General features: G+C 48.1%; 1 protein-coding gene across 7 annotated transcripts in view; it reads left to right on the forward strand.

The window, feature by feature from the left end:
- Positions 1-27,967, forward strand: part of cux1 (cut like homeobox 1) — a 182,891-nt gene that overhangs the window by 148,767 nt on the left and 6,157 nt on the right. For 3 of the 7 annotated variants that reach the window (XM_062960050.1, XM_062960053.1, XM_062960051.1), the window contains 5 exons: positions 1,918-2,226; positions 7,664-7,726; positions 9,755-9,943; positions 12,114-12,381; positions 12,830-27,681. The exons of 2 other annotated variants lie outside the window; for them this stretch is intronic. In XM_062960050.1, the coding sequence (XP_062816120.1) occupies positions 1,918-2,226; positions 7,664-7,726; positions 9,755-9,943; positions 12,114-12,381; positions 12,830-13,505 (1,505 nt within the window). In that variant the 3' untranslated portion in view covers positions 13,506-27,681. Of the gene's footprint in view, positions 1-1,917; positions 2,227-7,663; positions 7,727-9,754; positions 9,944-12,113; positions 12,382-12,829; positions 27,682-27,967 lie in introns of those variants that run through there. 2 more of the 7 variants (XM_062960052.1, XM_062960056.1) reach the window with 1 other exon arrangement.

Consider the following 27,967-nt stretch of genomic DNA (forward strand, 5'->3'; position numbering starts at 1 on the left):
CCTGCTGGTGTAGAGAGCAGTGTACTCGAGAGGCCTTGCTATTTTTGAGGCCTGTTTGCTGCTGAGAAAAGAGGGTGAAGAACCAGGACTGTATTTTTCTCGGAAGTAGATTTGTGGACTATTTATGACTGTAGACTTCTGTAAGTGATCAGAGGGGTCATTGTGAATACTACTGTTTTTGATCTCTTGGAATCGGTAAAGTTCCCGTATTTAGTTCTGCAAACCTGAGTGGCATGCTATTGTTCTGCGGGTGGCTCTGGATCGCGGGCACATGTAAGAGCTTCCGTTTATCATAATCAGTCCGTAATATCCTTTTGTACCCGGTGACTTTCTCTCTGCTCCTTTCTTCCCCTCCTTTCGGTACTCGGAGGTGGAACGTGGACCGTGCTGTTTTTATTAACCACTGTGTTGACCTTGCTGCCGGTGGAAGGACGCGCATCCGAGGCGGAGGGATCTGTTTGCCGGGCGAGCGCCACAAGATGGATGGTCTGCCAAGTCGGTCCCTCGCATGGTTGCACCGGGGCACGTTTACACCACCGAGGGTTCACTCCTCCTGATACAGAAACAACGTTTTGTTGGGCCTTGGAGCGACCTGAGGCTATGCAAGGAAAAGCAATTAGATGTGCAGCATTAAGAGGAGGGCGGGCGGCGGGAGAGAGAGATCTCCTTTGCATCTCTCTCGCGGGGACAAAGAAATCCAGCTGGACCTTTACGGCATACAATTTGGATTTTTTTTTCGAAAACAGCAACCCTTGTTAATTTTTATTGCATAGATGTGATTTGTTACAGCGCGGCTCGCCCGCTTCACCTACCGCAGTGTGTGTTGACAGTGGGAAAGTATCTGGGATTGATTCGATACTGTTTCTGTTCTGCTGCTGCAGAACCAGTTTGGTCAAAACAGTGTCTGGGAAAGTATGGGAGTTGCAGTTTAAAGCAGTAGTAGTCTCTGCTATGGTACGATTTCCAAGGACCTTTTACCTCCAGACACAGGAGGACACTTCCTCTTGCCCTCCTTTATGTGGCCCACAAGCCTCCGTCATTGTCATTGCCATCTGTACGCAGATGACACCCAACTCTACTACTCCTTTCCACCAGATGCTAACGGGACTCCTCAGGTCCTGAACCAGTGCTTACCATGTTGTTTAACATCTCCATGAAGCCGCTGGGTGAGATCATCTGGAGTTTTGGAGTTGGATGCCATCTGTACGCAGATGACGTCCAACTCTACTACTCCCTTCCACCAGATATGAAGGAGGCTGCTCAGGTCCTGAACCGGTGCTTGGGTATTGTTCCCCATGTTGTTTGACATCTGGCTCCCAGACGACGCTGAGTACAGTGTTCACTCGCTACTTTGCGGTTCGCTTTTCGTGCCCTCGCTGTTTCGCGGTTTTTTAATAAACACTAAAATAATATAAATCATGTTAAAAATACGATTTACAGTGGCGGTGGTGCTTTGAACAGATTTCCTGCTTCTTGGCAGGGGGTTGGACTGGAAGGTCCATGGGGTCTCTTCCAACTCTACTATTCTAGGATTGTATGGTCTCAGTTGGGTGTGGGTGGCGGGGCGGAGAAGGAGCCCAAATGGCAGTGGGAGGAGAAGGCGGCGGCGCCATGTTCCCGTGCCTCTTTCTTCCCTTTCTACTTCCTTCCTAAAGAGGAGCCTAACATAGCATTTTCACTTTTGGTGGGTGGTCCTGGAACGTAACCCCTGCGACAAGTGAGGGAACACTGTACGTATCTTAGCTGGCTATGAAGCACGAGAGAGGTCTGTGCCTACAAGCCTTTGAGGAACCTTCTTCTGAAATGAGGAACGGGGGGCGTGATGACCGTGGGGCGCGTTACAGATCCAACCGGGCCTGGAGACACGTCGGGTAACGCCTCTTCCCCCCCCCCCCCCCGCCCTTTTTCTCTTTGCAGAAAGCACCCCAAAGACCTCTGCCAGCTGCAGCCCTGCCCCGGAGTCTCCCATGAGCTCCAGCGAGTCGGTGAAGAGCCTGACCGAACTGGTCCAGCAGCCGTGCCCAACCATCGAGGCCGGCAAGGAAGGCAAGCTGCAGGAGCCCGGCGAGGCCTCCTCCGCCGCCGCCGACCCCCAGCCCAACGTCCCGTTGCTCCTCTCCGGCCACTCCTCGCTCAGCATCCAAGAGCTGGTCGCCATGTCCCCGGAGCTGGACACCTACGGCATCACCAAGCGGGTCAAGGAGGTGCTCACGGACAACAACCTCGGTAAGCCTCCTCCTCCTCGTCTTCGTCTTCCCGGCTTCGGGTTCTTCTGAGATACCCGTATTTCATATCCGTGTTTGTGTGTGTGTTCGTAAATCCCTGCGATGTTCAGAGTTGGCTTAGGCAACGGGTTCTGGACAAAGTCACATTGAAACCTGCTTTATTTATTTACAGTGTTTATATTCTGCCCTTCTCACCCCGAAGGGGACTCAGGGCGGATTACAATGAACATATATATGGCAAACATTCAATGCCATCACACAAACAGCATATAGTATAGACACACACAGAGGCAATTTTAACATTTCCACTTCATGAGGGTATGCTCGATTCCGGCCACAGGGGGAGCTGTTGTTTCATCATCCACGAGTGACATCGAGCTCTGTACTTCCTCATTCCTTTCCACGTGCTGCTGGCATAAAGCGTACCTAACTTTCCTAGCTGACAGATGCAACTGTCTTTCAGGCTGTTTAGGTAAACAGCAAGCCAGGCTATTTAATGGTCAGGGGCTTAACCCGACCGGGCTTCGAACTCACGACCTCTCGGTCAGTAGTGATTTATTGCAGCTGGTTACTAGCCAGCTGTGCTACAGCCTGGTCCAATAGAATGGTATAATAACATTTTAAAATTAAAATTCAGCCAGTATCTCTTGATTTTTTTAGTGGCACAAGACAACAGTGAAAAAATACCATGAACAAAACATTCCAAAAAGTTGATTTTTAAAACAATGTTAATAATCCAGTTGAGAGAGCAAACCACAAATTATTGTGAAACAAACTACTGTAAATAGGAGCTACGGAGAAGGATCTGGACCCAGCTCCACCATTCTATGAAAATTTAAAGGCAGAACAGCAAGAGATAGACTGAGAAGGATAGGATGCTTCCCTGTAACATGATCACAAGGGCTACTTGGCAGGCAGGTCAATTAACAGGGTCCCGGCTCAATTGGCTGCCTCTCCTGACTCACTGTGCAAATTACCAATATCTCTGCATTCGTCATCGGATGAATGACAGTTGCTGTGGTAATTAATCCCAAGATTATGAAAAAGCAAATAAAAAAACCCTCATTATCCAGGGGAGGAGGGACTTGTAATTTTTTTTGTAAAAAAATTTTTTTGGTAAAAAAAAATATCAATGGCTTCATATCGTTGATTGTCGTCTTACGAGCCGTTTTACCCAAATTTGGCCATTTCCCGCCTGGCGTGCGGACTGTCACCACGTGTCCTTGCAGCTCTCTAGAGACCGGAAAGCTTTTATTTCTCAAAGCATACAGCACGGTTACAAAGCAAAGTTCCACCTGAAAGTTGCTTTCCCTCTCCCCTCATATCCCGTCCCGGAAAGGAGGTCATGACACCACATTTTGTTGGCTTACAATGGGATCAGACGCTCCTTGTAGCTTATGGCAGAACATAAAAGGTGTGAAGGTGGACAACTGTGGTTTGGACGTATTCTGATTGGAGGGATGGAGGGAAGGGGAAGTTTCTAGAGGCCCAAAAATTGGCCGAGAGATTGGAAATGTTTGGTGGTGGAAGTAGAAATAGAAGTCAGGGCGGTGTAGTTTCCTTTCCGTGGCGGAATGTCGCTACTCTCAGTCCGACCAGGCCTCATGAGCCGTGTCCGAATTAAAACTCTGTAGGCCGAATCTTGCTTCATTCTCATCATGTCAGGCATCAGAAACTGGACTCTTGGTCCCATCCTCCTCCTCTCTTTCCAGTTTTCTCGCCTACCATTGCAGGCGCTCCGTATCCAGTTGAGTCAAGACACCTATAGATTCTCCTACTGCCATTGCGGGTATATATGAAACTCCCATATTAATAATAATAATAATAATAATTTTATTTTTGTACCCCGCCACCATCTCCCCAGAGGGACTCGGGGCGGCTTACAGATATAAAACCAACATACAATAATATCAAATACAAAAACACACAAATAAATTTAACAGGCATTAAAAATCACAGTCATTATAAAACACTTCAGAAACACAGCAATGAAAACATAAAACGAGCTGGGCAAAGTGCACTGAGTGGAACTTGTAAACAAGAAGGAAGTTAAGGTGCTACAAGGTCATGGGAAGAGCCTTAGACCGGGGTGAACTCTGAGGCTAGGTCAGGGAGTTAACCAAGAGGTACAACTGGTCAGAAGAACCCGCTAGTACCAGGGTTTAGTCTACTTCTTCCAAGGCCTGTTTGAAGAGCCAGGTTTTCAGGCTCTTCCTGAACACTTCCAAGGTGGCCGCTTGCCTAATTTCCCTGGGGAGCGCGTTCCAGAGCCGGGATGGGGGCCGCCACGGAGAAGGAAGGCCCTCTCTCTCCCTCGTCCCCACCAGCCACACTTGTGACGGAGGCGGAAGCGAGAGGAGGGCCTCCCCCGATGAACAAAGAGATCGTGCGGGTTCGTAGGGGGAGATGCGGTCAGAAAGGTAAGTGGGTCCCAAACCGTTCAGGGCAGGGGTCCTCAAACTTTTAAAGCTGAGGGCCGGTCCACAATCCTTCAGACTGTGGAGGGGCCGAATTATCATTTGGAAAAAAAAAAATTAGCAAATTCCTATGCTCACTGTACATGTCTTATTTGTAGTGCAAAACAACAACAACAACGAAAGAACAATACAATATTTAAAAATGAAAACAATTGTAACCAACATAAACCTATCAGGATTTCAATGGGAAATGCAGGCCTGCTTCTGGCCAATGAGATAGTCAGGTTAATAGGGATTGTTGTTGTTGTTGTTGTTGTGTGCCTTCAAGTCATTTCAGACTCTGGGCGAGCCTAAGTCTAAAATTATTTATTTATTCATTTACTACATTTATTTATTACATTTATATCCTGCCCTTCTCACCCTGAAGGGGACTCAGAGCAGCTATATGTACATACAATATATTATATTATTAGCATAGCACAATATTAGCATTATATATTACTATATTGAACTATACCACTATACTGTAATATTATATGTAATATATAACATATAATTCATATTAATATATGGTATTATTATTACTATTATATTGTATAATATTATAATATTATTATCAATATGTATATACAATATATTATATTATTAAAATGATATAAAAATATTATATTATAAAACTGAGGGCGGGGGCCAGGTAAATGACCTTGGAGGGCCGCATCCGGCCCCCGGGCCTTAGTTTGGGGACCCCTGGTTCAGGGCTTTGTAGGTCAGCACCTGCACCTTGAATTGGGTCCGGAAGGTGAGCGGCAGCCAGTGGAGCTCCTCGAACAGGGCCGTAGACGGCTCCCTGTAATTCGCTCCTGTTAGGAACCTGGCTGCCGCCCGCTGAACTAGTTGGAGTTTCCGGGCCGTCTTCAAAGGCAGCCCCACGTAGAGTGCGTTGCAATAATCCAATCTAGAGGTGACTAAGGCATGGACCACCGTAGCCAGATCAGACTTCACGAGGTATGGTCGCAGCTGGCGCACAAGTTTTAGTTGTGCAAAGGCCGACACCTGAGCCTCAAGTGTCAGAGATGAGTCCAGGAGGACCCCCAAGATGCAATGGCCCTGCGCCTTCAGGGGGAGTGCGACCCCGTCAAGCACAGGTGGCCACCCAAGACCCCGATCAGACATACGACTGACCTGGAGGACCTCTGTCTTGTCAGGATTAAGTCTCAGCTTGTTCGCCCTCATCCAGCCCATCACAGCCGCCAAGCAGCCGCCTTAGCAATATTAACACTGCTAAGGAAAGGTTTTTTTTAAAAATAGTATGGGAGTTTCATATATCTATTGTGTATGTTATTTTTACTCCTTTATCTAGCATACTAGATGTTACGTGCAAGGTTTATGTGGACGAACGGATTTATTTATTTATTTACATCCCTTTTACCCCGCCTTTCTCTCCGAGGAGACTCGAAAGCGGCTTACAGTAAACAGGCCAAAATTCAATGCCTAAAAACAATGTAAAAACAACAATTGATATAAAACAATCTACAAAACAACAGATACCATTACAAAATAAAATCACATTATATAAAGTTTTAAGAATGTCCAAGATTAAAATCCATTCATCCAGAATCCTCAAGTCTTCGTACAGGTCATGTAAAGTCCATGTTGGTAATATTGATGGAAGGCTTGAAATGCCAGGCAAGATATTTTCCATTATCCATTACTTATTATTTTATATTTTTTACAACAAACAGGGGCCTGGGGGAGTGTCATAATTTTTTCTGCATTAGACACCAAAAATAGAAAAACGGAAAAATGGAAATCTAGGTGGGAAGGAGAATGGAATAGAGCATCCTGGAAAAGTGAAGCAACATTACAAAATGTTGGCAGCAAAAAAACCATCAATACAACTACATTTCCAGAAAATGAATTACAAAGCATAAATTCTTCATTAACGTATTCATACCTGCATATACATACAGTATTTTTATTGTACTGTTTTAAATGTATTTATTGGATTATTCTAAAGTGATTGTTTTAATTGCTATGTTTTATTTTTGAATTTGCCAGATTGTGAGCCGCCCAGAGTCCCTTCGGGTGAGAAGGGCGGCATAGAAAGGATGGAAATAAATAAATAAAATACTAAGTACAACATAATTAAAACAGACACAACACCCGAGGAAGTGATAACGAAACAAGGGGAACAACCCTTGTTGTGTACCAGTTCTTGGCCTTGCGAATCAAACGAAGAATTCCTTTGAACATAGAAACTGTTACTTTGGAGACATTTTTGGGAGTTTTACAAGAGTGTATGTATATACACATACATTTTTGTTCTGTACTCCAGACCTGCCAGGACCTGTAGCTTAAGCCATCCATTTGGGACGAAATTGCTTGCTGATTCCTTTTTGCCGGAGCAACGTGGCATCCTGCTGCAGGGCCTGGCTCGCCAAGTGCCGGGCGCTCAATGCTTGTAGGCGTCGGGTGACCAATGCATTGCATTGCATGCTCTATGCGGGGACACTGGTTTACTGTCAGTCATTCTGCAACCAGGAACACCAAAAAAAAAGTCACAGCAAACCGCCAACCAAACCCAAACCGAGCCCCGGAATAGACGACGCAAAAATGCTAGGTGGGACTCCGAACAGAAACCTTGTGCAAGATGGGAGCGGTGGGTTCTGGGGATCAGAGGGAGGCCACCCTTGTGGCGGTAGCCCCGCCCCCCTTCACCCAGAGCCTCTTCTGGTCCCGGGAAACCTTGACCGGCACGGCATCGATGTCCTTCCTTTCCCCCATGAGAACCCCCTTTTCCCGGCATCCCTCGCAGGGGAGAGACCCCCTTTTTCAGGACCGGACCGGGCTCCCCCGTGGCGCCCGGCGGCTGCTCTGGGTCCGGTTTCAGGATGCGCAGAAAACCAGGGTCCCTGACTTCGGAGGGAAACATGCTGTGATTTGACTTTTTGTTCTGATGTCACTTTTTACATAAAATCTTTTTTTTTTTCCCTCCCCTCCATGATTTTTGTTTTTCTACAGCGTGGCTGACAAGCCTAAAATGCAGCAGAAGAGGCAAGAAATGTACCCCAACCTTTGCATTAGGTGTGGAACAATATTTTCCTTTTTTTTTGCCTTCTGTTTGCTAAAAAAAATACGGGGGCGGAGGAGGCACCCTGGTTGTCTGTCACTGTCCCGGCCCAGACCCCTCACCCTAGGCCCCTCACCCCAGGCCATTTGATAGATCTTTCTCATCATCTTCATCATCTTGATTTCTGTCCTGACCCATCTCCCCAAAAGGACGGGGCGGCTCACAACAAGAGCCAAATGCAATAACAGTATAAACAAAAGAGATGACGAGTTAATAAAGAAAAATATAAACAATAAAAACATTAGTTAAACACATTTAAAACAGTAGTTCCAATAGATTAAATTAGTTTAGTAAAAACTAAAGTGCCCGAGTGCCTGATGTAGGTGTGAAACTTGCATGGCTTCGGATGGGAAACAAGGCTGATGAAGCCAAAATGGCCTCTCTGAGCTTTCGGGGGGCATTTGGGGAGGGCATTTCTCTTAACCGTGACCTCCAAATCATTCTGCAGCCTGACAGTAGGGTTGCGCAGTTGTATAAAATTGTTTGTTTCATTCATATGGCCCCGTTTCCGTTTCCATCTGCCGCTTACGGAAATTATACAAATGGGCTTTTCCATCCAAAGTCTGAACAAAACAAAAAATTTCAGGCCTTGGGCGGCAAAGCTCGATAACACATAGACCCGGATCACAGGGCCTACAATCGAGTGCTCGGTGCTCCAAAAACAAGGTGCCATCAACCTTCCATTGGTCAGAAAGACCCGAGGAAGCAGATAGGCATCTAAAGAACAGGGGTGACCTTTTGTGCGCATGGGTGACACCATGCTGGTCTGTACATTGGCAATGGTGTTAGGTGTTGGCTCAGAAATCCAGGTGCACCCCAGTTACAAGTTCTATTAACTTCTGGCATGGCCTCGTTTCATGCAATACCAGGTAGAGCTCTAGTCTACTCTGAACATCATTGCTTATCCCAAGATATCCAAGTTTTGTTGTTGGGTTGGGTTGGCTGGTTGGGTTTGCCGAGTTTGCTTTACTTTAAAAATGCAGCATACAGATAGAGTCAAGCAATAAAAAACAGCACGTAATCAAATCCCAGTGTATGGTGAATATACTAGAGGACATAAAAGCCAAGTAAGAGCAATAGCAAAGCCATTCTTGAAAGGCCTAGAGGACTCCTCCTCTAGGCCTTTCAAGAATGGCTTTGCTATTGCTCTTACTTGGCTTTTATGTGGCAAATGTAATGTGGCAAATGTAATGGGTAGAGAGGAGTCTATTTAATGTCCAGATGGCATTTGAGGATATCCATAGGCTCTGAGTGAGTTGAAACAGGATGAAAAACGGCCACGATCCCAAGCTACTTAGGCTTAGCGGGAAGTGAATCACTCCGCTCAAGAAGGGAATCGGAGTGGGAGGTGAATCGCTCCACTCGGGAAGGGAATCGGAGCGGGAAGTGAATCGCTTCTCTCAAGAAGGGAGTCGGAGCGGGAAGTGAATTGCTCCGCTTAAGATGGAATTGGAGCGGGAAGTGAATCGCTTCTCTCAAGAAGGGAGTCGGAGTGAGAAGCGAATCGCTCAGTTCAAAAGGGAATCGGGGCAGGAAGTGAATCGCTTCTCTCAAGAAGGGAGTCGGAGCGGGAAGTGAATTGCAGTACAATCACAACATCTTGGCCAAAATCAAGGGAGGGAAATGACACGGAGTGCGGTTTGAGGCCATGGTTTCCTGCATCTTGGGTGGGAGGGCGCTCAAGGGTAGGGTGGCCCCACCTCAGGTGCCACATGGTGTGCTCCGCTTCTTTTGTGTTGTCTTCCAGAACCGCTCCCGGTGGCTTTGAAAGGACGGCGTACCTTTCCTGGGGGCGGTTGCTCCCTCCTCGGGGTGGGCCCACCTCACTCTTTCCAAGCCACCCCGAACGAACGCCTTTGCTTGGGGCTCCCTCTCCTTGGAGGCCTTTGTGCCTCGACTGTGCTCGCCGCCGTCCTCTCTCCTGAACCCTTTGCCTTTCCCGCGGCAGCGCAGACTCACCTTGCGTCGTGGTCTCTTTGCAGGGCAGCGTCTGTTTGGGGAGACCATCCTGGGCCTGACGCAGGGCTCCGTCTCGGACCTGCTCGCGCGGCCAAAGCCCTGGCACAAGCTCAGCCTCAAGGGCCGGGAGCCCTTCGTCCGCATGCAGCTCTGGCTCAACGACCCCAACAACGTGGAGAAGCTGATGGACATGAAGCGCATGGAGAAGAAAGGTAACGCCTGCCGCCTTGGTCGCCTTGAATTGGCTTGCTTCTCCAACTCGGTGCTTCTCAACCTTGCCAAGGTCGCGAGCAGAGGCGGCTCAACCACTAGGCCAACTAGGCAGTTGCCTGTGGCGCCATTTTGTGGGGGGCGCCATCGAGGCAACTCCTGTCTCCTGTTATCCAACACTTTTATTTTTCAGTGATTGGTTTGGGGGGGGGGGGGGTTGTGCCAAAATTCTGTTTGCCTACACTTGAAAATTACCTAGGGCCGGCTCTGGTCGCGACCCCTTAATACAGTTCCTCGTGTTGTGGTGACTCCCAACCATACAATTATTTCCGTTGCCGCTTCATAAGTGTTATTTTGCTACTGCTATCATAATCTCATCATCATGTAAATATCTCTTATGCGGGAGGTATTTTCATTCACTGGACTAAATTTGGCACAAATACCCGATACACGCAAATTTGGATACTGGTGAGGTTGGGAGGGGATTGGTTTTGTCATTTGGGATTTGTAGTTGCTGCAATTTCTAGTTCACCTACAATAAAAGTGCATTCTGAACTTCACCGACGATGGAACTGAACCAAACTTGGCACACAAAATTCCCACGATCAATAGGAGTCTCGCTTATCCAACATAAACGGGCCTTGGATAATAAGGAGAGATTAAGGAAAAGCCTATTAAACACCAAATTAGGTTATGATTTTACAAATTAAGTACCAAAACAGATGGTGGCGGGGTATAAAAATAAATTATTATTATTATTATCATTGACCTTGAGTTTGGGAGTTGTAGTTCACCTACTTCCAGAGAGCACTGTGGACTCCAACAATGATGGATCTGGACCAAACTTGGCACGAAGACTCAATATGCCCAAATGTGAACACTGGTGGAGTTTGGGGAAAATAGACCTTGACATTTGGGAGTTGTAGTTGCTGGGATGTATAGTTCTCACCTACAATCGAAGAGCCCCTTTGATTGTACGGTTCATCCCCTTCCCTCCCAATCGGACACATGATGGCGTCGGATAATACGGAGTGTCGGATAAGTGAGACTCTACTGTATATATATGTTGCACTTAAGTTACACTTAGCAGCCGAGATTTCCTTGCCTCCACGCGCCCTCTCATGGTCACAACCAGGAACTGCTTGTTCCGAACTCCAGTGGCCGGAAACAACGTCTCTTTCCACATGGCCGGCTGGAGTGACCCCTAAAGGTTGCGACCTGGGGGTCGGGACGTCGCCAAAGACCATCAGAAAACACATATTTCTGATGGTCTTAGGAACCCAAAGCCCTCCAGTCCTTTTTCTTGGTCATGGGGGTTCTGACTGGGAAGTTTGGCCCAATTCACTTTATATGTGAATGTTTAAAATTTTATAATTGCGTGTGTTTTTCATTTGATGTGTTTTATTTCGTTATTGTATTTACTTGGGCTCGACCCCATGTAAGCCGCCCCGAGTCCCTTCAGGGAGGTGGAGTATAAAAATAAAGTTATTATTATTATTATTATTATTATTATTATTATTATTATATCGTTAGTGGGATTCAAGGGGCTCTTTGATTGTAGGTGAGCTACAAATCCCAGCAACTACAACTCCCAAATGTCAAGGTCCATTTTCCCCAAACTCCACCAGTGTTCACATTTGGGCATATTGAGTATTTGTGCCAAGTTTGGTCCAGATCTATCATTGTTTGGAGTCTACACTGCTCTCTGGATGTAGGTGAACTTTTTTTTTTCGTGTTGCTTCTGGAGTGAGAGCATTGGCAGTCTGCAAGGACATTGCCCAGGGGATGTTTTGATGTTTTTACCATCCTTGTGGGAGGCTTCTCTCATGTCCCCACATGGAGCTGGAGCTGAGAGAGGGAGCATTTCCACGCTCTCCCCAGGTTGGATTTGAACCTGGCAGCCTTTGGGTCAGCAACCCAACCTTCAAGTCACGAGGCTTTAACCCACTACGCCACCAGGGGCTCCTGTAGGTGAACTACAACTCCCAAACTCAAGGTTCAATGCCCACCAAACCCTTCCAGTATTTCGTGTTGGCCATGTATTGGTAAAGGGTTAAGGGAGAGGCAGTGGGAACCCTGGGATGTTGGGTAACCCTTACCTAACCTAATACGAAGATATTTCTGGATATTTCGGGCTCACCTCTTTGCTCTTCGGTCCCTTTGGCCCTCCAGCGTACATGAAGCGGCGGCACAGCTCGGTGAGCGACAGCCAGGCCCCGGAGTCGTCCTCGTCCGGGCTGGACTACGGCCAAGGGTCCAGCCCGCAGGCCCAGCACCACCAGCTGAAGAAGCCCCGCGTGGTCCTGGCCCCCGAGGAGAAGGAGGCGCTCAAGCGCGCCTACCAGCAGAAGCCATACCCATCACCAAAAACCATTGAGGAACTGGCCACCCAGCTCAACCTCAAGACCAGCACCGTCATCAACTGGTTCCACAATTACAGGTACCCCTCTCCCTTCGGGCCCTCCCGGTTGCCAAAGGCTTTCACCGACAGAATTCTTATCAATCACTTTGCAATCACTGTAAAGCATGGGTTCTTTTTATTGCGATTTCAGTGTGAGAGATATCTCAGAACATTTGCAGAACAACAAAGAATGACATACACACTTCACTTCTTCACTTCACTTGATTTCTCAATTAGTTGCTCTCCACCAGAGTGCTCCGAGCGACTTACAATTTAAAATATCATTCCACAATATAAATATTCTATGCAACTGTATTGGATTGACAACAACCTACTTGGGGACTGCCGGTAGTGGAATTTTCCAGAATATATTTTGAATAAACAAATCAGGGATAGAGTTAGGGTCCCACAGAAAATAAACGCGGTTTGGTGTGGGGTTCAACCGCGTGCCCCGGATTGATTCTGGCCCTGTCCTTTTCTTCCCTAGGTCTCGCATCCGCCGAGAGCTGTTCATTGAGGAGATCCAGGCGGGGGGCCAGGGCCAGGCGGGGGCCAGCGACTCCCCTTCTGCCCGGAGCGCCCGGGGGGTGGCCCACGGCTCCGAGGGGGACAGCTGCGACGGGGTGGACACCGACGGCCCGGCTGACGCAAAGCTCGGGGTCCCGGACGGCGAGGACGACGACAGCGGCACCGCCACGGCCACAAAGTCTCAGGGAGGGCGAGCGGGAGCCGCCGACGGGGAAGAGGCCGGGTCCTCGGAAAAGTCGGGGAGCCGGGAAGAGGATACGGACGAGGAGGGCGGGCTCGGAGCCTCCCCGCGGCCGGGGGGTACCGGGGGGGCCACACCGAACTGTGCGCAGGAGGAGGAGGGGGACGCCTCGACCTCGTCCGCCTGCGTCCTCCCGGGCGGGCGCTGCTCGGGCCAGGCCAAGGAGGAGCGAGCGGGGAGGATCCCCATTGTGCCAAGTACCAGCTCCACGCCGGGCGCCCGGAAGGCCAACTCCCTGGAGAGCCTCTTCGGCTTCTCGGAAGCGACGACGGCCTGCTCCAAGAACTCCCGGGACAACTCCCTGCGGAAAAAGAAGGCGGCCAACTTGAACAGCATCATCCACCGCCTGGAGAAGGCCGCCAGCCGGGAGGAGCCCGTGGAGTGGGAGTTTTGAGAGCAGGCCCCCCACTCACCCCACTCCGTGCCCGGACGCTTGGACCTCTTTGCCGGTTTCGGATCTACGTCCCGCACTTACCGCCCTGCAGGCCACGGGGCACAAAACGCCATAGGCCACGGTGCATCGAGAGAGCAAAAGGAGCGTCTCCACCGGGTTTCACGTTTGTGTTTTCGACAACAAAGAAGAAGAAGACGGAAGAGAACGGTGTCGTCCCGCTTTTTGTACCCTGAACTGTTTCTACGAATTGCCCTGAAGTGATTTCCACAGTTTCTGGGGAAGAAAAAAAAAACTCACACAACTTTTGCCTTCTGCCCTCCGCTTTGGTGTGGGCCTTAAAACAGATATATACAAGCAAGAAAAAAAAATGAAACCCACATATTTAAAAGGGGGCTTTTTAACCTGCCATCTAATGGCTAAACGGAATGATAATAATACACGATTATCTTCTGTAACCAGGAAAACAAACAAAAAAAAGGAGGGGAGGGGAGATTTTTTGGAGAAGAAAAAAAAAGGTGTTTTTGTAGCTGTTCAGTTGCCACTAAGAGATTGCACAGTCAACCCGACTCTAAACACACTAGTTTGAATTCCTAAATATTTTCAAGAGAAAAGAATATTTGTTTGAAACTTGGGATTTAAAAGAAAAAAAAAACCACATTTACTCCACGTATTTTTTAACAAAAACAAAAAAAAAGTCACATCAGGAAAATATCTTAATTTGTGGTAGCTGATTTCAGTGTTTTTTCTCGTAAAAGTGGAATAGAGAATTGACTTGTAGTGCACATCGTTTCATAGCTTTAACCGATTCCGGTCTCTTTCCGGGCCGGGATTTGTTTAATACACTCCATTTTAGGCCAAATCAGGACAGAATAAGGAGACGGAACGTTCTGAAATCTAGGTATTTTGTAATCTGCTTTCTAACCTCTAACCACGGAGCACGCGGATCAGACCTCATTTCTCGGAGGAGTGGGAGACAGCTTGGAACGGGGTGGGCGGACGCACGGATCGGTCCGGTCGGGCTCTCCTTGCGCGCCAGCCGATAGAGCCGCTCCTGCGCATGGCCAAAGGCTTTGGGCGGAAAGAAATCACTCCACTTGATACCCGGAGACCGTGTTTGAATGGTCTTCGGGCACAAAAGTCCGCACTTATGCACAGGCTGACCCGGAAGGCGGAAGAGTTTGGTTGCCGTATTTCACCGAATGTAAGGTGTCCTTTTCCTCCATTTTAGGGACTCCAAATACAGTAGAGTCTCACTTATCTATATATATAAAAGGGTAATGGAATCACGGCGCCGGACAAAACAACTAAACTAAACGCCCCACAACCTTGAAAATTGACAACACAACCTCTCATCCACGCCTCTACGTTCATACAACTAAAAGAAAAGAAAAATTAAGTCCTAGCCACAGCAACGTGTGGCCGGGCACAGCTAGTCTATATATATATATATAAAAGGGTAGTGGAATCACGGCACCGGACAAAACAACTAAACTAAATGCCCCACAACCTCGAAAATTAACAACACAACCTCTCATCCATGCCTCTACGTTCATACAACAAAAATAAAAGTAAAATTAAGTCCTAACCACAGCAATGCGTGGCTGGGCACAGCTAGTCCAACATAAAACGGGCCGGCAGAACGTCGGATACGCGAAAATATCGGATAATAAGGAAGGATTAAGGAAAAGCCTATTATGTTATGATTTTACAAATTAAGCACCAAAGCTTCATGTTTTGCAAAAAAAATCGACAGAAAAAGCAGTTCAATACACTGTAATGCAATGTAGTAATTACTGTAAGGTGTTCCCTCGCTACTTCGCAATTCACTTTTCGCTCCGTCGCTGTTTCGCAAGGTTTTTTTGCTATCCAATCAAAATGCTATCCAATCAAAAGTGGTATCTATCTATCAGACTAACAAATTAAACAACACAAAGTAACTTACGGAAGACTAGGCACCTGCCTTTCGCACATGCATGCTTCGCTGGCTCCCGGGAATCCTGGGAGTTGCAGTTTTACAGCCTTCTCTGCCAAATTGCAGTCTGCCTCACCAAACTGAAACAACTTCAGTGCGAAACAGGCTTGCGAAGGAGAGAAAGGCCACCTAACTACTAAAATAAGGTATAAATATTAAAATAAATACAGTGTCCCTACTTCACGGATTTTCACTTATTCCGGGTGGTCCCGGAATGCAATCCCTGCGATAAGTGAGGGAACACTTGCAAATTTAGCACCAAAACATCGCAATGTATTGAAAACATTGACTACAAAAACTTCAGCTACTAACAAATTGACTACAAATAAAGATAGCAAAAGTAAAGGTTTCCCCTGACATTAAGTCCAGCCGTGTCCGACTCTGGGGGTTGGTGCTCTTCTCCATTTCTAAGCCGAAGAGCCGGCGTTGTCCGTAGACATCTCCAAGGTCATGTGGCCACTGGCATGATGGCATGGAATAGAATTGCATAAAATGAACTTGTCAGAAATTAAATGCGTAAAACATTCAGTCCTTGCTGCCCAGAGAAACAGCCGTGGATCCAGGCGGGAGGCAGACGGCGTTGGATAATCCAGAGTGTTGGATAAGTGAGACTCTACTGTGCAGGGTGCATCCTAAAATCGATGGCGCCTTCGATTAATTTTTTTTTTTAAACTGATAGCCTCTGAAGAAGGAGAACGAGCCACCGTTGTGTCCTCAACCAGTTGTCTGTTTACCATCTGGCTGAGCTAAGCACTGCTTCCGCCCGTAGAATGAATAAAACAGTCTCGTGGGGACGAGATGACTTTCGGGTTGGAACGGGGGAAAAAAAGATATTGCGCACACAGAGGAATTTATTTCGCCATCAAGAGAAAAAAAGGAAATTGAAGCTTAGTCAGCACCTTAGACTCGGTGAAATACGGTCATACCGCTTTGGAAACCTTGCAGTCGCGGGAAGCACTTAGCCCACTTTCCGCCGACCCGTGCCCTCGTTGGATCGCAGGGCACATCGTCCCAATAGGCAAAGCCCACGTTCCCGGAGGGCATGCGGTGGGGCGCCTAAAATTCCCACCAAGATAGGACCGGGCCTGTTCCAGCCGATCGCACGCCGCGGCCTCTTCACAAACTAGCTCCTCACGGACTGTGGTCCCACGGCAAGCACTGATTTCTAATTTTCTAATCCTTCTCAGTTGTGGGACCAATCTTAATACTCCCCTTCCCCTTGAACCGGACGAGGACGGGCCCGGGCGAGGTCGGGAACCCAAGGCGGCCAACGCCGGCTCTTCCAAGCCCGCCGCAGCCGCACGGGCCGACCGGCGTCCAAAGTCGAATTTCCAAATTGTCTCCGACTCCTCCTGTTGTCTATGTGTCTATGCGCGAGCATAGCGGCGTGTGGAGGGACGAGTGGCTGCGCGTGGGAGCGTGTGCGTGTGCGCGTGGGTGTGCAATTTTATACGTCTGTATTTTCTTACGTCCTCGTGCACACATAGAGTGCATTACTGCCACCTTTTTCAATAAGCTGTTTTATCAGTTAGAGCTTCGACCGTTTCGCTGGTTTAGACTCCTTTTATTGCCATATCTTTAAAACTAATGATAGATGATTTCGGTATATATATTATTATTTTTTTGCTTATTTATAGGTGCTGTATTTTATTATCTGATTATTAGGAAGGGATGGAAGGGGGCAAATACTCTTTAGACGGATAGACTGCCGGCAGTATTGGGTATAATTTACAAGATGTAGTTGTCATACTGTATATTGTTGACAAACAAATTTCTTTTTGTTTGTTTGTTCTTTTAGGGTTTTTTTGTTTTGCTTTATTTTGTTTCGGACCGTATTGTGTACCATGGAAAACTTTTGTCTTAGGTCAATATCTTTTGATGACACTTTAACGGTGCATTCAGGACTTCATGCATTCTAATTAATCTTTATGATGCGGAGGGAAGGCATTCTGATCGAAAGGGGTTCCCGACATGACGGCTCAATGTGCTTGTATTAACTGATAATTAATTCTTTTTATAGTTGTTATTATTTTTGCTGGACTGTAAGATGTGAAACCACCTTCCTTGCATGGCTTCTTGGGAAGGAAATTATGGAGTGACCGGAGCACTTACTTCAAGCCCTCACCAGTTTTAAGTGTGCAGTAGTAGCTTTAAACAAAGGCAAAATGTCTTTCCAGGGCCCAGATCGGAAGGTTTCGCTGAGACCACGTCTTACTCTTGAACAATTTCTTTGGTTCCATGACTACTTAGAGGGGATCGGGACGTCAGTGCTTGAAGTCTGCAAACAGTGAGGAGGAGGCAGATTTTCGAAAAGTAATGATATTCAGTAGAGTCCCGCTCATCCGACACACCGTATTATCCGACGCCCTCGCTCAATCACTATGCCAGGTCCTAGTTCTGCCACCACTGCTACCATCGCTGCCTGGTGAGTGAGTGAGCAAAGGAGAGAGTCAGGCGAGCGAAGAAGTGCGGAAAGGCCCTCCTTCCCTTCCCTGCTCACTCACTCACTCACTCACTCGTCAGGCTGGGTCCCGGCAGTGACATCACCAGGACCCGGCCTGGTGAGTGAGTGAGTGAGTGAGCAAAGGAGAGAGTCAGGCGAGCGAAGAAGGGCGGAAAGGCCCTCCTTCCCTTCCCTGCTCACTCACTCACTCACTCACTCGTCAGGCTGGGTCCCGGCAGTGACAGCACCAGGACCCAGCCTGGTGAGTGAGTGAGCAAAGGAGAGAGTCAGGCGAGCGAAGAAGTGCGGAAAGGCCCTCCTTCCCTTCCCTGCTCACTCACTCACTCACTCACTCACCAGGCTGGGTCCCAGCAGTGAAAGCACCAGGACCCGGCCTGGTGAGTGAGTGAGCAAAGGAGGGCAGAAAGGCCCTCCCTCCATCCCCCACTCACTCACTCACGACAGGGGCAGCACCAAGACCTGGCCTGGTGAGTGAGCGAGGGAGTGAGGGTAGGAGAGCGAAGGTTTAAGTCTGATAAGCGAGACTCTACCGTAGTTTGAGTATCCTGGCAATATCGAAGACTCACCTTTGCCTGCAGAATATCTAGGGAATGGGGTGTCTCTGGTGCTGGTGCGTTGCGACCGCATGCCAAAGTGTTGCTTTCTGAGCAGAGTAACTCTGCGAGGAATCGGCCGCTCCCGCATATCCTCGGCCTCTGATGGGAGCGGGCCTGAGATGCCCGGGAAGCCCACGGGAAAGCCTCGCTCCAATGGGAAGGTCGTCCTGTGCACGTTGTCAGCACTTGCTGCGCTTCCCTCCGATCAGGGAACACTTTCTATGCAGGCGAGGGGCGTCTTTCTGGCCTTCAGGGGTTTCTGTGTTTCCTTTGCAGCAATAGCGGACTCCCGTTCCATTCTCTTCCTCCCAAACCCTCGACCGTGGCCACATCCATGGGCGCCCGCTTCCCATCGCTCGCGGGCCGATGCTGTTGCCGCAGCTTCTCACTCGGGTTCTGCCCCCATCTGGAAAAGCAATATTGAAGTGCCTTGAAAAAAAGAAACCCCACAAAGTTCTACTTGTCTCGCTGCTCGTCCTTTCCCCGTCGCCACCGAGATCACGTTTGTGCGAATCGCGCGTCCAGAATCCTCTCTTCCCTCCACGGTAGTAGGGCCTGCCTATGTGCCAAAGCAGATCCATCTTCTTTCTCCCACTCACTCCTTGCAAGGACCGCCATTTCAAGGGTCGGGGACACCGCGAGATCGAGTCGACGACGGCATCACTCTGCCCACTGGCTACGAACCGTGAGATTCTGTAAGCTTGGGATCCCTCTGTCGCTTCTCATTGAGGTGTGAAGAGAAAGACCAGGACAGGCGAGCCAAGTGACTGCTCAGAAAATGCATTAGGCCGGCATCTTCCATTCTCAAGACTTACTCGGGTTCTCCCAGATTAAACGCCACTGCGGCTGGTCAGCTTTGAGTCCTACCAAGTTCTTGAGATTGCCATTCCGATCGGAGCAGCTCGATCATCACCAGCAAATGCTTTGGGGCACGAGGGCCTTTTTCTTCAGTTGAATAAGTTCATCCACCGACAGCTCTTGGAAGAGCATGGAAACGGAGTAACGGGACTTACGTTACTTGCGGCTTCCAATCCTTGTGCGGAAACCAGAGTCCGAGTTCATTCGCCCTCTTGTCGATTCAGCTGTTTCACTCGACATCTTCAATGGGCAAGATCCAATATTTTAACAAGGCCGTTTCCACGTACGTCACTATTCGAAAAACCAATATATTCCACAATTTCGGGTTTTTGAACAATCCTAACAGAACAGTTGTGCGGAAATCGGAGTCTGAGCTCACTCGCCCTCTTGCCGATTCAGATGTTTCACTCGACATCCAATTTTTCACAAGGCCGTTTCCACATATGCTTATTCGAAAAACCAATATATTCCACATTTTCGGGTTTTTGAATTTGACCTCACACCAACTTACCGTCAGGAAGTCCTTCCTAATGTTTAAATCCTTTGCTCTGTGTCCTACTCGCCGAAAACAAGCTTGACTCCTTTTGGCCTCCTTTCAGATATTGAAACTAGGGATGTGCGAAACAGCAGAAATCGGTTCTGTTTTCGTCCCGTTTTCAGGAAGATTCGGATCCGTAATTCAGGATTGGGTGTTCCAGAATGAAACAAAAACAGAACGGATTTGTGCCATTTCGCACACCCTTAAGAAACCTGGCTCACATGGCCCTCTCTCTCAGCCATCTTTCCTCATGTGCATTCGGGACTTACCTTGTTCCGTTTCGTATCCTGGCTTTCGTAGAGGCCCCGATCCGTTTCCGTCTGACCTCCCAAAATTGCCTTTCATTTCAAGTCAGTTTTTGTTTCATTGGGGGGTCTTTCCGTGACATCCGAATGGAAGATACGAAACGGAAACGCAAATGAAACAAATAGTAAACATCCTCCAAGGTGAACCTCTTCCTCTTCTTCAGCTCTGAGGCTTTTTTTTAATGCGTGGTAACAATCTCTTGGACTAAGTGTGGGTTGCTGTGATTTTAAGATGCACCAACAAGCCCAGATTTAACCCGTTACAATCGACTGCGATTGTAATGTTTCTAAATACGGTAGGTAGTGTGTTGAGTTAGTGAGAAGGTTGTCCCTTTTTCAGCAGAGCCAACATTTTGCAGGAGAGGTAAAGCGAGGGCATGGTTTGCCACACAGATGTCATTACGGCTCCGCCAAGCAATGGTTTCTCTCACATTGTGGCTGCCTTTTGTTTTCTTCTTCTACTTCTTTCTCCTTTTTTTGGTGGCAGGATGCTCCAATTCTCCAGAAGAACTATGATGAGTCGGTCTCATGAGAGTGGCATCTGGAGATCCTCATGGGATTCAAGTGACTCCCAGTTCTCAGAACCACGACTAAGTGTCATTCAATGGATAACGGCCTGGCTTAGGATGATGTGCTTTGCGTGGAAATATCTCGGTGGAAAACATGCCAGTGGCACTTGGGCTGAAACCTAGTAGAAGACCTCGCTGAACTTTTTACAGAGTGAATTCCATGCCTTTCCAAGAGCCAACTCTACATGTTTCTTAGAATCAGCCCTAACGAGATGCCTTAGAGGTTCAAATCCTGGGTGTTGTAAGTGATTCATTTGCTAATTCATCTAAATAACAATGGACTTCAGAAACCTGGGTGTGTTCCACAGGAATGGGAGCATGAGCTTTCCATGCATTCTGTCTTCATACAGCTGAGGAACATCTTGGAGCACCTTTGGATGTTCTGATAGTTTTCAAAGCAATAATATCACCTTCTAAAGCCATTTTGGACAGCTTCCTAGATAGATGACTTTTTAAGCCAAGCTGCTCATGGATTTCATGGCACTGTGTTGGCCAACGAATTCGAGGCAACAGTGATGGATTTGTAGTGTTCGGATGACATACAGCTTTCATTCTTTGTTCAGATGGGAGTTTGAATCCACGAGTATATGGAGGACCAGTTGGACTATTGTAATGAAAAGCAGGTTACCCAGGTAGTGCCGTTGACACCGAAGAAGATAGAACGAGTAGCTCCCAGCGATCCCAAGGCTGCTGAATGGCATCGGCTTGCTAAGATATTGTCGAAACAAACTCCAGGTTGAAGATGCAATCGGTTCCTCTCCGCAGACCCAGAAGACTGCAGCACGAATCCATACAAAGAGGATTTGGTCTCTTCCAGATGGCTTATAGCAGGCATTGGGGGCACATTACGGGCTCAGCCAGAAGGGCCGGGCCGGGAGAGAGGACAGCTGGGCACACATGGCCACCCTGGGACGGGGCGGAGCCAAGAGGAGGCAGAGCCGGACCCAGGTCATCCTCAGGTTGTCCTCCTGGCATACAGACGAGACTGCTCACCCCACCCTTATGCTGGAGGAAGATGAGATATGTGGCTTCCTTCCCACCCTCTTCCCCTGATACTCCCGCTATCCTCTTGGCATTATTCCGGGAAGAGAGTAAGACAGGCGGAAGTTGAAAATGCTCTAGCAGGCTCTCAGCCACCTCATTCCTTCTTAAGCTGTCCTCCTGGGAGGAGAGTGAGACATGCAGTGGCTGAGAGTGCGCCAGAGAGCTCTCGGCTGCTCCGTGCCTTCCTCCCAAAGCGGGCTGCCATGTTCTTATGCCAAGAGGACAGGGTATAAGGACGGGGCTGCTTGTACCGTCATGCTGGGAGGAGAGCGAGACATGCAGTGGCTGAGAGTGCTCTAGAGAGCTCTCGGCTGCTCCGTGCCTTCCTCCCACGGCGGGAAAATTAGGAGGGCCTCAGGTTGTCCTCCCGGCATGACATAAGGACGGGTCTGCTCACCACATCCTTACTCTGGGAGGAAGGCGGGACACACGGCAGCTACCCCAATCCTCCTGCCCCGATCCTCAGGCTGTTCTTTTGGCATTATGCTGGGAGGAAGGAGGACGATGCAGGTAGTGGCTAAGAGGGCTCTCAGTCGCCCCGCGCCATCCTCGAGCTGTCCTCCCAGCATAAGGACAGGGCCACTCGCACCGTCTTTATGCTGGGAGGAGGGTGAGACATGCAGTGGCTGAGAGTACTCTCAGTCGCCCCGTGCCGTCCTCGACCTGTCCTCCCAGCATGACAGAGCCACTCGCGCCGTCTTTATGCCGGGAGGAGGGCGAGACATGTGGTGGCTCCAGAGGGCTCTCAGTTGCCCCGTGCCGTCCTCGAGCTGTCCTCCCAGCATGACAGAGCCACTCGCACTGTCTTTATGCCAGGAGGAGGGCGAGACATGCAGTCGCTGAGAGTGCTCCAGAAGGCTCTCGGCTGCTGCGTGCCTTCCTACCCCATCTTTTTGCCATAAGGATGTGTTGGGCTGCTGTGTCCTTATGCCAAGGAGACATCTGGCCGCATCTGGCCTCCGTATGCCTGGCGTATAGCATGGCCTCTAAATTCTGTATTTTTATACCAGTACATTTCACTTGCTGGACTCATTTGGGCCTCAGAAAAAAATCTGAAGATCACAACGAGTAAAAGTAAACTGTTAAAGAAAAGAAAGATATCCCATTCCTAATCAGTTTCCCTTGGACCTATTAAAGTACTCATTCGGAGAGCCTATTTTGTTCGTTGTCTATAACGGATCAAGAGAAAGTCTCCGCTTAATCATCTCTTTGGTGAGCATGCGCTTGCTCTCCTTTCCGAGTCAGACTCAGCCTTTGTCTTTGTGAGCTCTGAGCAACTGCTTTGGGAGACCTTTTTCTGAATCGCCGTCTCTCTGTTGATTGGGGGGCATAATCTCAAAGTACGGGTCATCTGGATTTTAGATTGTTTGAGAATAATGGTATGAAATCCCCAAATCGCAACGCCGGACTCGTTGAGTTGAGGTGGACTCAAAACCAGCAGCGGTGGTTGTCAGAGCATCCTTGATCTGTTTGAAGCACTTAATAGCGCAAACGTGGATTCTTTCGTGCAATAGAGGGAACCGTCCTAATTGGGGGGCTGGCCTTGAAAGAAAAGCGTCTCTTTGGGGTGACAATATTTGCGTGAAATTGCGGGGTTTGTGCATGCAGTCCTTTGGCATTAAGATTATTGTGTGCATTGGGGCATTGCCTGATAGGTCTATTAAAATTCTCCTTCCTTGGTGGGCTCATCCATAAAATGTATGGGCCCCCTGGTTTAGTTTCCTCCTGGCAAATCATCCTCTAATTTCATCCGCCCTTTTGCACTTGTTGCCTCTTAATAAGGGTGTGTGAAACGGCACAGAATCAGTTCTGTTTTCGTTCTGTTTTGGGGAAGATTCTTCCCAAAACAAACAACTCGGGAATTCCGAATTACAAATCCGAACGCATCCCTCCTGGAATCTTCCTGAAAACAGAACGGCGGGCACCTCCGCTATTTACCCATTTTTTACAAGACATGAACGCATTCCTTTGCCCTTGAGCTCCCTGCTTCCTTGCAGAGATCCTAAGAAAATTCCAGGGAGGCCTGGTTCTCAAAAGTAACCTCGGCTCCCTGTCTTATTGCCGCTCTCTCTCATTATCACTATCTAAAAATGAAACACCTGGTGATTATTGACTTTCCTCATCCCGTTCAGAAGGCTGGGAATCCCTCCCGGAATCTTCCCAAAAACAGAACGGCAGGCACCTCCGCTATTTACCCATCTTTTTACAAGGCATGAACGCATTCCTTTGCCCTTGAGCTCCCTGCTTCCTTGCAGAGATCCTAAGAGAATTCCGGGGAGGCCTGGTTCTCAAAAGTAACCTCGGCTCCCTGTCTAATTGCCACTCTCTCTCATTATCACTCTCTGAAAATGAAACACCTGGCGATTATTGACCTTCCTCATCCCGTTCAGAAGGCTGGGAATCCCTCCCGGAATCTTCCCAAACACAGAACAGATTCACTAAAGATCCATTCGAGGAGCAGGTGCTCGTCGGCCAGGTTATAATGTCACCACCTTCCTCCGGCCCTGAGTCTGGGGCAAAGTCTTCCGCAGTGTGTTCTGTCACTGCTCTTCCGCACAAAGCAGTCATAAGGCGAGGAAGATGGAAGTTCTAGATTAAATGAACCCAGTTATGCAAATGATCCGTGAGAGGCCTAATAGCTCCTTCCCCAGAATCATATCTAGATATAAATCGGGTGTGCGAAATCCGTTCTGTTTTTCGGGAAATTGTTTCCAAAAAAAAGAAACGGAACTCCAGATCCCAAATTACGAATCCGAATCTCCCGGAACCTTCCTGGAAACAGAAAGTGGGCACCCGAAATTTGAGCAGATTTCCGCCGTTTAGCACAGCCCTAGATATCATGGGATTGCCCTGGCTTTAAATCAGCCTTAAAAACACCAAGATGGCCTCCTTGCCCGTTTCGAATGAGAGTCCCGTTCCAAGGCCATTTCAGTTGACCTGTTCAAAACAAGCTGAGCGCATCTTCAAGTTTCCTGCCTCTTCCGTCACGACCGCCACTTTCTCCGTTTCTTAATCATCTGCTTTGCAAACATATCTCTGCTTGTTTCGCACAAACCTTTGGGCCTTCCCAAGTTGGAATGAGATTATTTCATGTTACAGCAGCTGTGGGTGGACCCATAACCCCCGGAGGCTTCTCCGTTGGCCCCATATCAGTCAATTGTTTTTGAGGTTCTTGTTTCATGTGTAAGTGCTTGGTGGATGTGCCCAACAGAGCCGCCTTGAGCCTGTGGAGTAGGTCTGTGAAGAGTCACTTTGTCCAAGAAAATAACATTTTGTCCCTCGATCGAGGCTCTTGTGTCACCTTGTGTTTCCCAGAGCGCGGTCGGGGTGGTTTTCAGTTTTCTTTTTGGTATGGCTATGAATATCTGTGGCTCAACAGGGAGCATCTCGCTAGAGCAGAGGCACGGATTGGAAGCGAGGTTTTGTGCACATCTTTGTTCAGTGTTTCGTTCCCTCCATCCTCTTCTGTTTTCTCCAGTTCTCCCGACACAAAGTGGACTGAGATGCACTGGCAAAACAAGCCACGGGTTTTGGAAATGTTCCTCCTCAACCTGTGGGCATTGGGCGACAGAGGAGGGCAAGTGTTGTTTGCTCCTGAGACACACAACACAGATCCAGTTTTGCATATCAGCCCGCTTTTGGAGTTGATCCAACAACAGGGCCTTAATAAGTCAGCAAAATCAGGATGTCTCTGCGTTGTGTCTGCCAGCGTTCCTCACTTTTTGTCTGGGGTGGCCAGGGCCGATGGGGAGCGCATCTCAATCACATCCGGAGGGTGGTGTTTTGACAGTTCCCGTCTGAAATGTTGTGAAACAGCCAAAAGACAAGCATTTGGTCCCTCGTTGATTAGTTTGCCCCCAAAGTCAAAGCAGCTAGCTCCTTCTTTGCGCAAAAACAAAGTTGAAGCAGCTAGCTCTTTCTTTGCGCGAAAACATCGAAACAGCTAGCTCTTTCTTTGCGCGAAAACAAAATCAAAGCAGCTAGCTCTTTCTTTGGACGAAACATCGAAGCAGCTAGCTCTTTCATTGCGCGAAAAAAAGTTGAAGTAGCTAGTTCTTTGCGCAAAAACAAAGCCGAAGCAGCTAGCTCTTTGCGCAAAAACAAAGTTGAAGCAGCTAGCTCTTTCTTTGCGTGAAAACAAAGTTGAAGTAGCTAGTTCTTTCTTTGCGCAAAAACAAAGTTGAAACAGCTAGCTCTTTCGCGCGAAAACAAAGTCGAAGCAGCTAGCTCCTTCTTTGCGCAAAACAAAGTCGAAGTAGCTAGCTCTTTCTTTGCATGAAAACAATGACGAAAATGTAGAACAGGCAGGCATACACAACTTGGCAGTAGTCGGACCAGTAGTAAGAGCGGGGAGTGTGGCCCGTGGGCCGTAGTTTGTGCAGGTCTGATGTGGCGGTTTTTTCAGATGAAATGAGACGTTGGCCACCCATGGGCACGTGTGTCAAGCTCTTGGTCTGTAGGCTGGACCCCTGTGTTCTTCATCCTTAGACATCACGACTGGAGCAACATTGGGAAGGCTGCGCTTTGTTCCGTTTAGTCAGGGGTTGGGATTGAGATCCAAAGCTTGTGGGTAGGATGCACAACCTCACCGCTGGGTTACAACTGAATAGAAATGGGAGTCCCATTCCGTTCATGGATTCAGCGGATACCACAATCTGTGTCTGTGGCCCGCGATGGAGATGTGCTTGTTCTCGGGGGAGTTGTTGCTCCTCGGTCCCCGCCGCCCAGGTGTGCTTGAAGGGAGTCACGAAATCTTTTGTGTTGGGTTGTGCTGCTTTTCGGAAAAAAAAGCCCTCTCGAAACAGTCTATGCATTTCCCGTGTCGAGCGCCGCTTTGCGCCGCTGTTACCGTCTTTTCCTCGAGATTAACCCGAGTTGTGCGTCCTGCTCTCTCAGAGAACGTTGTGTGTGCCGATTTGGACGTTGGAATCCAAAGCGAAGTGGCGACCAGCTCCTTAGTGTTCTTTGCTCCCCCCTCGTCATATAAATATAAGTATAATGTTAAGGTCCAGGGCACGGTTCTCCCGGAAGGCCTTGCGCACGAGAGCCTTGCACAAAACCTTCCCCGGGGATCGTGCTCTGAAGGTTTTGTTTTCTATTTTATTTTATTATTATTTGTTTTGCATTTGTGCAATAACTACTTGCCATTTTATTGGGCTAACCTTTGGACTTGCCCTGACTACTAATACAGCACAAAAATGAAACTCGAAACACAAAAAAGGTGTATTTTTTTTCCTGAGAATATTTTCTTTTTAAAAAGAAAGGATAAGCTCCATTTTAACTCCCCCCGCCCCGTGTACTTGTGGTGTCCAACATTTTTAGCAGTATTTTATAAATATATATATATATATAAATATAAATAGATATATATATATTATTTTTTTCCTGTAACGCACTAAGTCTTAGATGTTTTTAGAAGTTTGTTTCTTATATTCACAATCACAATTTTAATGAAATACCCTCACAAAGACCCAATTGACCAAAAAAAGTGTCATTTTTTCTTTCTTTTGTACAAGTAGCTTTGAGAGAAGCCCCACATTGTGTTGCTGTGACTTCATCTTTTGTACCATTTTATTTCTTGTTCAGAAAGTTTATTAAAAAAAATAATAAAGTTTTATATGGTTGGCAGCGACGGATTCGCTTTGGGTTGGCCCGACGATGACGCCTGTTCTCAGCACTGTACAACCAACCCATCCCTATGCCAGGTGGAGAAGCAATATCACTGTACGAAACTCACATGATGATGTATTATTATTATTATTATTATTATTATTATTCACTAGCACCCTAGGTGTGATAATTGAAGTAAATATCTTTTATACAAACACAACGACGTCTGCCATGTCTTTTTTGCGCAAGGACGGACTCAAAAACGGTGGAAAACGCAGGCAAAGAGGAAGGCCACAAGGGTGGACACGCCGGGGGGGGGTAGCGTTGGACTCTTTCTTTTCGCGCCATCCGAATGGACGGTACGAAACGAATGCCCGAATAAAACGAGTGGAACGAATATCATGCACAACACTAGTCTCAACCAATTCAGCCTAGTTTGTGGCAGCCGAAAGTGGGCTCTTTGGTTTCGCGCCATCCGAATGGACGGTACGAAACGAATGCCCGAA

The sequence above is a fragment of the Anolis carolinensis genome, unplaced genomic scaffold (assembly GCF_035594765.1).
Source record: "Anolis carolinensis isolate JA03-04 unplaced genomic scaffold, rAnoCar3.1.pri scaffold_7, whole genome shotgun sequence".
Lineage (NCBI taxonomy): Eukaryota > Metazoa > Chordata > Lepidosauria > Squamata > Dactyloidae > Anolis > Anolis carolinensis.